This window comes from Apium graveolens, chromosome 5 (genome assembly GCF_009905375.1).
Source record: "Apium graveolens cultivar Ventura chromosome 5, ASM990537v1, whole genome shotgun sequence".
In the NCBI taxonomy this organism is placed as follows: domain Eukaryota; kingdom Viridiplantae; phylum Streptophyta; class Magnoliopsida; order Apiales; family Apiaceae; genus Apium; species Apium graveolens.
The window spans coordinates 301782722-301799409 of NC_133651.1; the positions used below are offsets into that span (position 1 = coordinate 301782722).

General features: G+C 34.6%; 1 protein-coding gene and 1 long non-coding RNA gene across 2 annotated transcripts; both read right to left on the reverse strand.

The window, feature by feature from the left end:
- Positions 1-3237: 3237 nt before the first annotated feature.
- Positions 3238-4136, reverse strand: LOC141661113 (bidirectional sugar transporter SWEET4-like). Its single transcript, XM_074468092.1, has 3 exons — positions 3975-4136; positions 3756-3878; positions 3238-3611 (listed from the first exon to the last, which is right to left on the reverse strand). Exons 1-3 carry the CDS (start codon positions 4134-4136, stop codon positions 3363-3365), a joined length of 534 nt encoding a protein of 177 aa, XP_074324193.1. The 3' UTR covers positions 3238-3362.
- A 132-nt stretch (positions 4137-4268) lies between these two features.
- On the reverse strand, positions 4269-10796 carry LOC141659217 (uncharacterized). Its single transcript, XR_012549675.1, has 3 exons — positions 10663-10796; positions 9696-9732; positions 4269-4482 (listed from the first exon to the last, which is right to left on the reverse strand). It is a non-coding gene; the product is annotated as an uncharacterized LOC141659217 (long non-coding RNA).
- Between the last annotated feature and the right edge of the window lie 5892 nt (positions 10797-16688).

Genomic DNA, 16688 nt, shown 5'->3' on the forward strand with positions numbered 1-16688 from the left:
TAGTTGTACTTTATCTTTGTCTTCACTTGAAAAACTTGGTGATATAAATACCAAGAAGCATCTAGTAATTAGAGAAGATTTTCCAGAGTTGTTTAGAAAAACATAGAGAGAAAATCATCTAGTTTGTACTAGGACGCAACTGTGATCAATTCTTTGTATCACAGATTTTCTGAAATACACATCTCTGGTGGAACAACAAATCCACCAGAAAAGTTTTTAAAGGTCTTTGTGTTATTTATATTTGTGTTTTGAATATATATCTGTCTGCACTTGCTTAAAGCAATTCACACACATTTGTCTTTTATTCACTTAGCCTTAAAACTGCTCAAAACTTGAAAAAGTTTTGAGATTTACATTCAACCCCCCTTCTATAAATCTCATTGTTAGTTCATTAGAAATAACAATAACCATCCGGAAGTTTTAGTGAACTAATCCATTCACACAAAAGTTTATGTTGTTTTCTAGTAAGGGAATAAGGTGCTTTAGGTGACTTTCCTTTCTCATCGATCCACAAATGTGGTAACACCCCAAAATGCTTGCAATTCGCTCTTGCTTTTTTATGATCTTTTGACTTTGCCGCATTGACAATAGTAAACAAATGTTTTCAAACATTTTTTTCCGTATGCATGATGTCAATTGAATATCGTAAACTATGTGATGACCAATAAGAGAGTTCGTAAAAGATTGGGACATGAGTCCAATGATGCTCTTCCCCGTATCCGACACTCCTTGCCTTCGAATTAGTCTTTCCGGGTGGTGGAAAAACTAAACCATCAAGTAATTCCTTAACACCCTCACCGGACAAACGACCACGAAACAATCTTCTTTCTTCGTTATCAAACAAATTACTTTTTTGACGGAGTGGATCATTTGATTCAAGGAATATTCGGTTCGTGCCATAGAAACTACATTTTCCACAATATTTTAATTGAAACCCTTGCACGCTTCCAAGACACACTTGACATCCCATCTTTCTTTTGCCCGACCACCCACTTATCATACGCATAGCGGGATAGTCACTAATTGTCCACATAATAGCCGCTCTCATTGTAAAATTTTATTTCAAAGATTGGTCGTATGTCTTCACCCCGGTATTCCACAATATCTTCAATTCATCGATGATAGGCCTTAGACAAACGTTAATATCTTTTCCAATACTATTTGGACCCGGAACTATATCGGTCATGAACATATAAGGCTTTTTCATACACATCGATGGTGGAAGATTGTAGACAACTATCACCACGGGCCACACACTATATGTTTTTTTCCCGGTAGGGCTAAAAGGGTTGAAACCATCGGTCGCAAGACCGAGCCTTATGTTACGAATCTCTTGAGCAAATGAAGGATACCTACGGTCAAAATTTTTCCACTCTTCTCCATCCGCGGGATGACTTATTTCTCCATCTTTCACATCTCTATTTTTGTACCATCTCATATGATTGGATGTATGTGCCGACATATATAAGCATTGTAATCGAGGGATCAAAGGAAAATGTCTTAAGATTTTTTTTGCTATTTTTTTACCATCTTTCCTAGAAACATCCCGATAACGATCTTCAGCACATATATCACACACAACTTTATCCTTGTCATCTCCATAAAATAACATACAATCATTCTCACATAAATTAATTTTTTCATATTCAACCCTCAAATCCTTCATAATTGTTTTCATTGCATAATAACTTTCGGGTAATGTATGTTTTTTTAGTAACACACATCCGTAAGAAGTTTAAGCAAACTATCAAAGCTTTATTACTATAATGCGAGTTATTTTTGAATTCCAATAATTTGATGGTAAAGCTTAATCTTGTGTACTTTGTATTGCCCGGATAAATAGGTGCTACATTTTCAACAATAACCTCGTACAATTTTTTAGCACTATCATTTGGAGCTTCTTCTACATTCATAGTTCCCGTATCCGTAGTTTCATAAAATTGATAATTTTCACCGGCTAAATCATGTAACATCGCATTCAAATCTACCGGTTCTTCTACTCTCGAAGGTTCCCGAATATAATAACAATGATGTGATGTTCGACTACGTTTTCTTCCTATTTTTTCACCGTTCGACGTCCCACGGTATAACCCTCAAGCATCCCTTTAGCGAGTAAATGAAATTTAACATCATCAATCTTTAACCAATTCAAATTTTTACAACGTTTACACGGACACTTCATTGTACCATCTTCCATTCCATTTTCGTTAGCAAATTTTAAAAAAATTTCTACACCAATTTTATATTCCGGGGTAAATGAAATTTTATCGCTTTGCAATTGATTATCAATCCAACTTCGATCAATGGTTTCCATCTACAATAATATTTTTTAAAATTAAAAAAAAACATATTTAACAAATAATTTATCATTAATCTCATAATTATTCATGTATTTTATAAAACACACACACACACTATAATTACAATAAATAAAACTAACTTACAAATTATCTACTACCAAACTTCAATTCTCACAACAAACATTATATAAAAAAAATAAAAACATTAAATACATACAACAATATTTAATACATACATCAACATAAACACACACACACAAATTATTACAAAATATGGAAATAACTTACAATTTTCTGAAACTCCTCCACTTCAATCCTCTGTTTTTTTAATTCTTTGCCCAAAATCAAGAAATGAGGGATATAACAAAAAAATTAAAAAAAAATAGGTTAAAATCGACCGTTAGCGGTCGGTTTTAGGCAGAACAATAAAACGACACCGTTTTCTCTGTAACGGATACTTTTTTTGTACTTTAAATTAATTTTTTATTATTCTACAAAACCGACCACCATATATGGTCGGTTTTAACCTGCAGAATTTGTGGATATAACCGACCACATGTAGGTGGTCGGTTTTAAAAGTGACACATCAGCAAAACGGTGTCGTTTTTTTCAGTAAAACCGACCACTTTTTATGGTCGGTGTTATGTGTGCCATGTCATCGATACGGTGTCGTTTAGTTGGCATATAACCGACCACTGACGTCGGTCAATTTTAAGATGACCAAATCGATTTCAGTCGGTTATGTCCGGTCGGTTTTACCCTGTTTTCTTGTAGTGAAACTGAAGTACTTGCAAGTTGCATATAACAAAGTTGGTCGAGTGTTCCCGCCAGATTGCTATTCGAAGCCAGAATCACTACAGAATCAATTGGCAATCATCGCATAAACTGATAAAACCTTTGCATGTTATACAACACGGAATCAAAGAAATGTCGCAACTAAATATCAAGTATAAAAACTTTTCTTTTACAAAAAGGTGTTTGTAATCTACACAGCATATATAAAAGTTTTTCTCGCTAATAATGAAATATGTATACCACAATTCTCTCTGATTGTGGTCCTCTTCACACCGCAACAATTTCCTGGAGCTGCACCTCAGTTGTGGCTAGCTTCTTATCATCATATGTCTCAGTTTTCTGGAGCCGCACCTCCTCTACGGCTAGCTTGCTATGAACATCATCGCCTATGTCAATTCCTTGGAGCGGCACCTCAGCTAGCTTATTATACTCACACGAAACTTTTATACATTTGCGGTAAATCCTGTGCAGTACGAGTTGAACCACTCCCACAAGAACTCCACAACAATAGGTAAACTACAACAAGAGATCACACACTGTATTAATTTAACTTGGACAAAATGTATATCTCATGAAAACTACATGTTATATACTTGTGGACAGATAAAGAAAATTGAATTGCATTTTGTAATAATGAGAAAAATTAATATCTTAAATTACCCAAAGGATACAATCAAATCTGATTGAGGCATAGATTAGCCAGCAAAGATCATTAAGGGTGTTGGTCACCAGTAAAGGAAATGGCATGTCCCCCTCTACACTCCTTGTTCTACAAATTGTGAACTGTTACACACATATACATCATATTAGAATATTTTTCATATAACAGATAAATAAATAATCAGCACTATCACGCCTTTGTAGTTTGTACATACGTACCCAACCGGAAATACGAGGCACATACATCACTAAACCAAAGATGAAGCAAAATCCTCCCACAATAGCTGTTCTCGCCAAAATAGTATGTGCTAGTCCAATTACCAATCCACTAACAAGGCCGACCACTACCAACTCAATCAAAAATGCACCTCCTACGTACATCTGCAATATTTGTGGGTGTGTATCTTTCAGTAAACAACAAGAAGTTAATAAAATTAGTGATTAAAGAAACTTAAATAATATAATGATGGTTAAAAATTATGTTTCCTAGAAGAACAATATACATGCCCTTTGTTTGTTGTCCGTGGTGTAGAGTAAGATGATGAGATAAGCAAGGTTTATAGCTAGGCCAATGCCATTAGCCGTTAGCACAAGGATGTTTCGTGGATGAATAAATGGCATACCATATAACATCCACAAGAAACAGTTCATCGTCGTTAAAAGATAATATTCAGGTTTTAACTCTTCCACTGAATTATTCTTTTTTATTACTCTGTAAAATGTTGGCCTGCACAAGAAAAAACACTGTCAATGGGGGGCGAGAGAGAGAGAGAGAGAGAGAGAGGGAGGGGGAGGGGGAGAGAGCGAGAGCGAGAGAGAGGGGGAGAGAGAGAGAGAGAGGGGGGGAGAGAGAGGGAGAGCGAGAGAGAGGGGGAAAGAGAGAGAGAGAGAGAGAGAGAGAGAGAGAGAGAGAGAGAGAGAGAGAGAGAGAGAGAGAGAGAGAGAGAGAGAGAGAGAGAGAGGGCGAGAGAGAGAGAGGGCGAGAGAGAGGGGGAGAGAGAGCGAGAGCGAGAGAGAGGGGGAGAGAGAGAGGGAGAGAGAGGGAGAGAGAGGGAGGGAGAGGGAGGGAGAGGGAGCGGGAGAGGGAGGGTTTTGTTGGGGTTTAGTCTAAACTTGTTTTATTATTATTATTTGCTTTATTAAGTCGTTTATTTATTTGTATTTCTGAGGTGTCAGTGAGAGACCTAGTCTTCAGAGGAGCAAGAGAGTTTTTAGGAGTTCAGAGAATAAGTCGTATGACTTGGAGTAGTGCTAGGTGTTGCAGTTGTTAGTTTCCTACTTTCTAGCCACTTTCTTGTTTTTGGCTTAGTATTTAGTTTGTAATTCTCAGCATTAATAAAAGTAAGAATTTAGAGTGCAATCTTTGTTTTCTCAGTTTTATACAGAAACACTAGTATATTGTATTGTAGGTGATCAGATTTCCAACATTGTGGTATCAGAGCCACGAAATCTGGTGGATGCCCAAGTACATGCCAAGGATGTCGACGTCAGAAACCGGGAAAATCAAGGACGGTGCGATAAGTTTGAGCTACCCCATGCTGACAAGGGAGAATTATACAGCATGGGCTTTGAAGATGAGGGTTTATATGCAGGCCCATGGTGTTTGGGAAGCCATTGAACCCGAGGATCCAAAAACGGTGTTGAAGGACAGAACGGACAACATTGCTTTGGCAGCTATCTATCAGTGTGTACCTGAAGACATTCTGTTGTCTATTGCGGACAAGAAAACTGCAAAGCAAGCTTGGGATGCTGTGAAGGTGACGTGTCAGGGTGCGGAACGTGTGAGGACAGCAAAGGTGCAGACACTAAAGAACGAGTTTGAGTCGCTCACTATGAAGGACTCAGATTCATTGGATGACTTTCACTTGAAGTTGAAGGGAATTGTGACAAATATACGAGCTTTGGGGGAAGAAGTCAGTGACTCATATATCGTGAAGAAGATCTTACGTGCTGTGCCTCCCAAATTTCTGCAGATCGCGTCTACTATTGAGCAGTTTGGAGACCTGAAGGTAATGACTGTCGAGGAAACCGTTGGATCATTGAAGGCCCATGAAGAGAGAATTCGAGGGCACGGTGATAGTAGTGGAGGTCAGTTGCTCCTTACGGAGGAGGAGTGGGCCAAACGAGAAAAGGCTGAGGGAAAGCTGTTGCTTACGCGAGAAGAGTGGCTTAAACGGATCAACAAGGGTGGGACAGAGGTGTCTCAAGGTCAGAGAAATCGTGGAAAAGAAAGAACTCGATTTGTTCGTGACAAAAGCAAGGTCAGATGCTTTAATTGTCTTGGTTACGGACATTTCGCTGCGGATTGTCAAAAGGAAAAGCGTAAAGAGGAGCGCAAGGAGGAAGTGCATATATCACAGATTCCTGATGATGAGCCTGCATTGTTGATGGCTGAAGTCGAAGGAAAAATGGAGGAGAACATGTTAATCAACGAGGAGAAGATGGTGCCCAAACTTGATGGAACTAAAGAAATAGAATCGAATCTTTGGTACCTTGATAACGGGGCTAGTAACCATATGACTGGCCAGCGTTCAAAATTTAATGTGTTGGATGAGAACGTGACGGGGAAGGTGAAGTTTGGTGATGGCTCCATGGTACAAATTAAGGGCAGGGGTTCGATAATTTTGAAATGCAAGAATGGAGAAGAGAGGGTTCTAAAAGAGGTGTATTATATACCTTCGTTGTGCAGCAATATTATTAGCTTGGGTCAACTCTCAGAAGATGGTAATAAAGTTATTATGAGTGGGGATCATCTGTGGGTACGTGGCAACAAGGGAGAGTTGATTATGAAGGTGAAGAAGTCGTTCAATCGGCTGTACAAAATTATTCTAGAGAACAGCGAGTCAAAGTGCTTGGTGTCGAGTTGTGATAAGGAGAGTTGGCTTTGGCATACAAGATTTGGTCACGTAAATTTCAAGGCCATTAAGTTGATGTCTTCGACTCAGATGGTGCACGGTATGCCAAGTGTGAATGTGCCAGGTGAAATTTGCAGGGGCTGTTTACAATCGAAACAAACCAGGAGACCATTCCCCTCACAGTCGAGTTTTAGTGCGAAGAAACCGTTGGAGTTGGTTCACGGAGATCTCTGCGGTCCAATCACGCCAAGTACAACTGCTGGTAACAAGTACATATTTCTTTTAGTTGATGATTTTAGTCGAGTAATGTGGATATACTTGTTAAAAAACAAATTTGAGGTGTTTGAGGCTTTTAAGAATTTCCGAGCTTTGGTAGAGACACAAGAGAAGAGAATTAAGACCTTCAGGACTGACCGGGGAGGGGAGTTTACTTCCAAGGAATTCATGGCTTATTGTGAGGAGGCTGGCATAGTAAGACAACTAACGGCACCGTATACGCCACAACAAAACGGTGTCGTGGAACGGCGGAATAGGACAATGGTGGAGATGGCAAGAAGTTTTTTGAAGGAGATGAAAATGCCATGTACTTTTTGGGGAGAGGCAATACGCCATTCAATTTATATTTTGAATAGACTGCCCACACGAGCTGTAACCGGGGTTACGCCATATGAGGCATGGTCGGGACTAAAACCACACGTTGGGCATATAAGAGTGTTCGGATGCACTGCACATATGAAAGTACCAGGTATGAAGGTTTCGAAGTTGGATGATAGGAGCATTCCTGTAGTTAATTTGGGAAAGGAACCTGGTAGCAAAGCTTATAGACTATATGATCCGGAAACTGGTAAAATTTTTGTAAGTCGTGATGTGATTTTCGAGGAGGAAAAACCATGGAATTGGGAACAAGGAAAGGAGAACACAGAATCTCAGCCGGGTGTATTTACAGTTACAGGCATAAGAGAGGAGTCACCAGGTGATTTTCAAAATGAAGATGATGTCGTTACTCCACAAGGATCGAGTGCTAGCAGCGATTCTGAGAGTACTGAGGTTAATCCACAGTCCACTGAGTCTAGTTCAGAATCTGATGTTGATGGGGATGCTAAAAAACATAGATCACTTCAGGATATCTATGCTGAGACAGAACAAATCGAATTGGAGGACGAGGAGTTGTTTTTAATGGGGGTTGATGAACCAGCAAACTACAGTCAGGCAGCGAAAGACATGAATTGGAGAAAAGCAATGAAACAAGAAATTGAATCAGTTGAGAAAAATAACACTTGGAGGTTAACGGAACTACCACCTGGAAGAAAACCAATCAATCTGAAGTGGGTTTACAAGTTAAAGAAAAATGCAGAAGGAGAGATTGTAAAATACAAGGCAAGGATTGTCGCTAAGGGGTATGTTCAAAAACCAGGCATAGATTTTGATGAGATTTTCGCGCCGGTCACGAGAATTGAAACAGTACGTTTGTTGTTAGCGTTGGCTGCCAAGAACAGTTGGGAAGTCCATCACATGGACGTGAAAACGGCGTTTTTGAATGGGGAGGTTCAAGAAGAAATTTATGTGACTCAGCCTGATGGGTTCGCGAAAAAAGGGCAAGAACACTTGGTTTACAGGTTAATTAAAGCACTTTATGGGCTTAGACAAGCGCCACGTGCTTGGTATTCGAAATTAAACAAGTGCCTTGAAGATATTGGTTTCGAGAGATGCCCATATGAGCACGCTGTTTACACGAAGAAGATGGGTAGTGATGTTTTAATTATCGCTATCTACGTAGATGACATCTTGGTGACTGGATCGAGTATTGCAGCCATAAGTGACTTCAAGGATCAGATGAACAATCGATTTGATATGAGCGATTTGGGAAGACTGTCTTATTACCTTGGGATAGAAGTGAAACAGAGTGAAGGATGCATAGAATTGAGGCAAACGGGGTATGCCAAAAGGATTCTCGAAAAAACAGGCATGTTGGATTGCAACTCCACCAAGTATCCAATGGACCCAAAGGAGTGTATTAGCAGTGACTTGGGGGGTGTAGCAGTCGACACCACTCAGTTTAAAAGCTTGATGGGAGGTCTTCGATATCTTGTGCATACGAGGCCGGATATAGCTTTTTCTGTTGGCATAATTAGTAGGTTCATGGAGAGACCTACTGTGATGCACCAAAACGCAGCCAAGAGGGTTTTAAGGTATGTGAAAGGCACTCTAACATATGGGCTGATTTACTCGGAGGACAGCAGAAATAATGAGCTCACTGGATATTCCGATAGCGATTTGGCGGGTCATATTGAAGATAGGAAAAGTACTGGAGCAATGGCGTTCTATCTGAATGAGAGTTTAGTAACATGGGTTTCGCAAAAACAAAGGTGCGTGGCTCTTTCTTCGTGCGAAGCTGAATTCATGGCAGCAACCGCTGCAGCGTGTCAAGCGATTTGGCTTCGAAAGCTGTTGACAAAGATCACAGGAGAACAAACTGGTCCAGTTGTCTTGTATATCGATAACAAGTCTACAATTGACTTGGCGAAAAACCCCGTGTTTCATGGTCGTAGCAAGCACATAGACATTCGATATCACTTCATCCGTGAATGTGTTGAGAAGGGCGAGATAATTGTGAAGCATATAAGCACGGATATGCAGCGAGCAGATACTCTCACGAAGGCTCTCACGACTGTTAAGTTTGAGAAGATGCGTCAACTGTTGGGAGTGAAGGACGTAGGCAAACAAGTCTAGACTAAGGGAGAGATTGTTGGGGTTTAGTCTAAACTTGTTTTATTATTATTATTTGCTTTATTAAGTCGTTTATTTATTTGTATTTCTGAGGTGTCAGTGAGAGACCTGGTCTTCAGAGGAGCAAGAGAGTTTTTAGGAGTTCAGAGAATAAGTCGTATGACTTGGAGTAGTGCTAGGTGTTGCAGTTGTTAGTTTCCTACTTTCTAGCCACTTTCTTGTTTTTGGCTTAGTATTTAGTTTGTAATTCTCAGCATTAATAAAAGTAAGAATTTAGAGTGCAATCTTTGTTTTCTCAGTTTTATACAGAAACACTAGTATATTGTATTGTAGGTGATCAGATTTCCAACAGGTTTACGCTTGAGAAGCAAACAGACCAAACGAGATGACATTCCCTGTCCAAACAGAATACAAGAAAAAGGTGAGACCATATTGAGAAGATACTAAACAAGAAGTAAATATATTAGGAATCACAAACAACATTAATCATATTATTTCTTAATTATAACCACTATTGCCTGATTCTGCTTTACAAGAACTCAAAAGTTTTTGGAGTGGAATAACTAGTTATCAATGCATGTTATAAACAAGTATGCGCAAACATTATTTAGCAAAAAAGAATAATATGTTTTTGCATTAATCCAGAGCCCAGAAAGATACCATCACATGGAGCCAATATACATAATTAAACCGACCATTGTCTTGAAGCTCCTAATTGCACATATCATATTGAAGTACACATTTTGTGCCCCTTTGAATTTTTTTAAAATAAGACTTAAAATTAATAATTGGCTTAAAAGTGAAAAATAAATGAATACTTATAAGTTATCTAAGTGTTTGGTTAATTTTCATAATTTTTTCAACTTAAATTGAACTAAAATAAATAATTTTTAAAATATAATTATCTTAATTCATGACTTTTAAATTAATTTAACATTTAAAAACATATATTTAAAAACTAAAATTAATAAAAAAATGAAAAATCAAAATAAGTTGAGAAAAAATACGTCGTTACTAGTATTGAATTTATCGGCTTATAAGTTATAAATTTCACTTATAAGTTGGGTCGAGTTTATAAGTTATAAGTTATAAGTAACTTATAAGCCCGCAAACAAACAGAACCTTAATTACTTGAAATAATACATACAAACATCCTTATGACGGCATGTTATAAAGTCAATTGGAAGAAAAGCTAATAGCTAAGGTTTTCTAATATATAAGAAGTAATTATTACGGCGTCTCATTATACAGTTGCAAGGCTGTGATTGCAAATCAAGAAAGAGTATATACAATTAGACGCTAAGGCTGTGCAAGGACGTACTGACCGATTATACCGAAGACTGCACGGGTGACGAGTTTGTTGAGCACCATATTAAACTTATTAGAGAGACAAAGAGAGATCAAGTTCGGTAGGTATCGACTATCGAGAATTAACGATAAAGAGAAAGTGAAGATTTTCAAAGTAGGGTTATCTATAACCGATCACCTTTTTAGATTTATATAGTAGTCTGTAACCTTTTTAGATTTATATAGCAGTCTGTAACTAGGAGTCTAGTAGTACGATTCTATTACGGATAACTTTACTTAAAGACTTGAGAGTACAAGTAGGACTCTAGTTTTAAACCTGATTTATGGTCTGATTTGCTCCACTTATTTTTTATTCTTTGCAACACTGCTCAAAAAAATAAACTGATGTGTGGGAAATCTGGGAATAATGGCGTTTAAAATGCAACATCTTTATCAGAAAAAAAAGGAATAAACACAACCTCTAAATTTTAATCTGTTTCTTAATTTAATTGTAATAAAAATATATATTTTTCATTTATATTATTTATAGTTTGAATAAAACTTTAATATAAGTAATAAAAATATTAAATAATTTACTATTGAATAAACTTATTATGAGAATTTTAATTTGTGTGTGTAGAATTTTTAGTTAAGATGTCGTTATAAATAATAATATAAATATTTGTTATGGGTGAGATTCAAACTTCAGAGCTTATTTTTATTTTTATATGCTTAATAAATGATAATCTTAATGTTTGTTATTGACGGCATTCGAACTCCGTAAACCTTCAATATTGAGATTTAACAAATTGATCATATAGATTATCATTTTATTTTGGTAGTGATCATTTGATAAAGAAAATTTGACAGGATCGAAAAAATAATCAAATCAAATCAAAATGTCATATATCAAATTATACTCTATTCCATTTATTATAGTATTTGTATAGATTTTAAGTTGAAAAAAATACTTCCAACTATATTCACTACAACAAAATGAGCCAATTACGACGGCCAACTTACGACGAAAATAAATTACGACGGCCAACTTACGATGAAAATAAACCCAAAAATGTCGTAAGTTTAGTATTTTATTAATAAAATTATGCACGACAAGATTAAACAAAAATGACAAAAATGAAAATAATTTGAAATTGCGACGATTTAAATATTTCGTCGTAAGTTATTTATTTTTATTAAAATTTTAAATTGAAATTGAATAAAAAAATATTTTATCTAAATTTACAACGAAATATTTACGATGGAAAAAATCGGATCGTCAAATTTACGACGGAAATTGGAATTCGTCGTAAGTTATCAAAGAGGGAAATTCAACTTTTTTCCAAAAAAAATGGTGGGAAAATAAAAATCATTTGAAGTTGCGACGATTTGAAAATTTCGTCGTAAGTTAAATATTTTTATTAAAATTTTAACTTGAAATTAAATAAAAAAATATTTCTTCTAAACTTACGACGAAATATTTGTGACGGAAAATATTGGAACATCCAATTTACGATGGAAATTAAAATTCGTCGTAAGTTATCAAAGAGGAAAATTTAACTTTTTCCCCAAAATTTGGGCGGTAAATTTGACTTTTCTCAAATTTTGCAGATTATTTTTTATGACGGATTCCGTCGTAAATTAGCAAATGAATTTTGATAATTTCAATTTTTAAAAAATATTATTTCATGATCCAACCATATTAATGTCAGCATTTATTTGTTTGGATGACATTTCAAGAATTTCAAAAAAAAATAAATATTTTGATAAAATAACTTAATATGAAACATTGATTATATCACTAATATATATATATATATATATATTGTCATCCATGCGGTTGGATTGATGAAAAATATTTTTAAAATAATCGAAATACAAATTCAGAACTAAAAACTAGTGAGTTGTACTATTCGAACTGATGCTTGACTGTTAAATGACAAACCAAATAAATTTATTTTGATATGAAATTTTGGTTATATCACTAATATATATATATCTATTGACATCCATACGGTTGGATCGTTGAATTTTTTAAAAAAAATAATCGAAACACTAATTCAAGATTCAACACTAATTAGCTGTAAACTAATATCTGACGTTTTTTCCGTCGTAAGTAGATACCTTACGACGTTATTGTTCGTCGTATTGTGGTAGCTTACGACGATAAATTCCGTCGTAAGTAGATTTATTATTTTATTGATTATGTGGGCCCCAACTTCCTAACTTGCAACGCAATTTTATCTTGTGACGAAAAAACGAACTTACTACTCGACCAAAAACGACGATTTTTTTCCGTCGTAAATGGCTCAATTACGACGATTTCAGTTCAAAAAAACTGTCGTAAATGGCCATATTTGTTGTAGTGATTTTCATATTTTTTTTTTCTGGATAAAAATATTAAAACATTGAACTATTATTAAAATAAAATAAAAAAAATACAAAAATGAATGTTGTAACACCTGAAAATACGGCTTAAATATCAAAGCTATTATAATTCTAGCCAAGCATTATTTTTCCTCAGCTCAGCCGGTAAGCAATGTGTTTTCCCCGGGACCAAGGTTCAGTCTTTTGCTAACAAACGTGAAATAACAAGCTGCCGCCTCTCCCATATTTCAGTACAATAAACTTCGCTCTCCATGTCCGATTATGGGGTAAAAGGTTGATAATAAGCCCTTTTTTCTTACTTTTAACTTGATTTTTTTCCTCCCTTTTTCGGGGAATTTGTTTGTATTTGTTTATTCGAGAGCTTGACTGTGTTTTTATGTTCGTATTTTTCTGGTATGTTAATCATAATTCACTTGTAAAGATTTTTATAATATTGCAAGCATGTTCAATTTCTCGAATATGTTTGACGAATCAGGTATTTATAATCCTCACCGTTATACCAAATTTTTAAACTGTCTTTTCAAAAATCCCACATATTTCAGTAATATGAGCGAGAGATACAAAATAAATTTTAATTAATAATGATAGTTTTGATGAAGAAATTCTTGATTTATTCTTTATAATGTATTAGTTAAATTTTGATTATAATTATAGATAGACGTATGATTTATCATTAATGAAATTTTTTTTCCTTCCAAAAAAACGGTTCACTCCTTTGCTTCTCTTTTTTTCTTTATTTTTTCTATTATCATAACATTTTGTGTAACAAGAAACCCTGTCAAATCATATTAATAATTGTGACGTAGACAATTTAAAAATCCCTTTAATATCTTAAATTGAATCATCTAATGATATTGAAGAATTCCCCCAACCAAAATTATGTTCCACTCATGTTTCTTCAATATTTTTTTTAAAATAACGGTTTTTCTATTTGTAAGTTAATTAAGGCATCTTGATTGACGAATCCTTGCATTCATAAAGTATTCCCCAATTAAAATGATCTATTTTTTTTGAAATATTTCCAATAAAACTATCAAAAAGAGTGTTAAAATGTCACCTGGCGGCACACTTTTATTAGCTATTTATTGGAGGTTTATGGGTGACAATTAAAGTAGTCAACTTCAGGCAGAATTTGATATCCTTCCAAAATAAAAATAATATTATATATTCTTGTAAAATATTATAACTTCATATCTATTTTTAATAATTGCAAATGAATAATTTATAATTTTGAACTAATTATTGAAGTAAATTTTGGTAAAAAAAATGTCAAAACTACATAAATATAATAATAGATTAATATTATGGATGAGTTCCGGATTTAACACCCTATCGGAGATGATAGCAATAGTACAACCGTACAAAACATTTAAAAGCAATGATTGGTAAATAAGGTGAGAATGCTTTTGTAATGGTGACTTGGTGATTGACTGACGTGTAGAGTCCTAGATATGGTGTAGTGACTGGTGAGTAGTCAAACAGCAAAAGTTGACGGGTATATCAAATAAGTAGGGTTATTCACGAACCGAGCTGTTCGTGAACAAGCTCGAGCTCGGCTTGTTAAGAGCTCGTTCGGCTCGGCTCGTTAACGAACCCGTTCTCGAACTCGAACAGAAAAATGTGTTCTATAAGTAAATCGAGCTCGAGCCGAGATTTGGGTTGTTCGGCTCGAGCTCGGCTCGGCTCGAACTCGCTCGTTAAAATTCAAAAAAATTCTAATATATCCTAAATATTTTTATATAGGTATGATTTTTTTTAAAAAAATCCGACTTCACCGTATTTTTTTTATCTTCCAACGATCATTTTGCATACCATATGTGATATATTTTGACGTGATTTAAAAATTTTATATTTTAGTTTCTAATTTTAAAATGTGGCTTCATAATTATATTTTAGTTAAGATTTTTTTTAAAATATTTTCATCGATCCAACCGTATGAATGTCATAAAATATATATTTTAATGATATAACCAAAGTTTCACATAAAAACAATTTTATTTGATTTTCTATTTTATGGTCAAGCATTAGTTTGACTATTAAAGCTAACTAGTGTTTACTCCGGATTTGTTGTTTCGATTATTTTAAAAATACTTTATATCGATCCAACCGTATGGATGTCATAAAATATATATTTTATTGATATAACCAAAGTTTTAAATCAAAATAATTTTATTTGGGTTGCTATTTTAATAGTCAAACATTAGTTTGACTAGTCTTGGTAACTAATTTTTAGTCTTGTATTGGTGTCTCGATTTATTTAAAATTATTTCTAATTGATCCAACCGTATGGATGTCATAAATATATATTTTATTGATATAACTAAAGTTTTAGATCAAAATAATTTTATTTTGTTTGCTATTTTAATAGTCAAACATTGGTTTGACTAGTCTTGGTAACCAATGTTTAGTGTTGTATTGGTGTCTCGATTTATTTAAAATTATTTCTAATTGATCCAACCGTATGGATGTCAAAATAAATATATTTTAATGAAATAACCAAATTTTCAGATCAAAATAATTTTATTTGTTTTGTTATTTTAATAGTCAAGTATTAGTTTGACTGTTACCGTTAACTAGTGGTTAGTCCTAATACGTTGTTTTGATTATTTTAAAAATACTTTATATTGATCCAACCGTATGGATGTCATAATATATACATTTTATTGATATAACCAAAGTTACAGATCTAAATAATTTTATTTGATTTGCTATTTTTACAGTCAAACATTAGTTTGACTAGTACTAGTAACTAGTGTTTAGTCCTGTATTAGTATCTCGACTTGTTTAAAATTATTTCTAATTGATCCAACCGTATGGATATCAAAATAAATATATTTTAATGATATAACCAAATTTTCAGACCAAAATAATTTTATTTGGTTTGTTATTTTAAGAGTCAAGTAGTAGTTTGACTATTACCACTAACTAGTGTTTAGTCATTAATTGGTGTTTCGATTTTTTTGAAAATATTTTCCCTCGATTCAACCGTATGGATTTCAAGATATATATATTTTAGTGATATAACCAAATTTTCAAAAAAAAATAAATTTATTTGATAAGTTATTTTCACAGTCAAACATCGGTTGACCAGAATTTTTTCTAGCTCGGCTCGGCTCGGCTCGGCTCGGCTCGTTTATGTTCGCGAACAAACTCGTGTTCAGCTGGTTAGTTAACGAGCTCGAGCTCGAACACGATTTTTGTTCGATAAGAAAGCTCGGCTCGACTCGGTTCGTCAGAAAAAAAAATAAAACTCGGCTCTGTTCGATCAAAACTCGGCTCGGCACGTGAACAACCCTACAAATAAGCCAACAAGATACCACTGTATCACAGTACACTGGTTAAGCTATCAATAAAAGTAGACACTAATAAAAGCTAATTAAATCGCACATACTCTATTTTGGAAAAAACAATTATATTTTTATTTAAAAAAAAAAATTTAAAAAAATAGAAAATTATAATATGAGTTTTAAAGTAGGTGTCGAACTCTCGTTTCCCAATATAAAGAGTCAGGGGATACATGGAGTACAAAATACACATTAGGTTCTTTGTCCGAACAGGAAAAAGGAATATTAGGATGTCGTGGGGTGAAATAAATTATAAATATAATTTCAACTAATGCATATTAAACTCATTTATTGAAAATTTAGTTTACTAAATCGCGATTCAAACCTGCTTT

Excerpts from the sequence above, each read along its gene's own strand:
- LOC141661113 (XM_074468092.1), bottom strand. The coding sequence starts at position 4,136 with ATGTACGTAGGAGGTGCATTTTTGATTGAGTTGGTAGTGGTCGGCCTT. Across the intron at positions 3,879-3,974 it reads TGCCTCGTATTTCCGGTTGG|TTCACAATTTGTAGAACAAG; the intron begins GTACGTATGTAC and ends TGTGTGTAACAG. Across the intron at positions 3,612-3,755 it reads GATTTGATTGTATCCTTTGG|TTTACCTATTGTTGTGGAGT; the intron begins GTAATTTAAGAT and ends CTCTTGTTGTAG.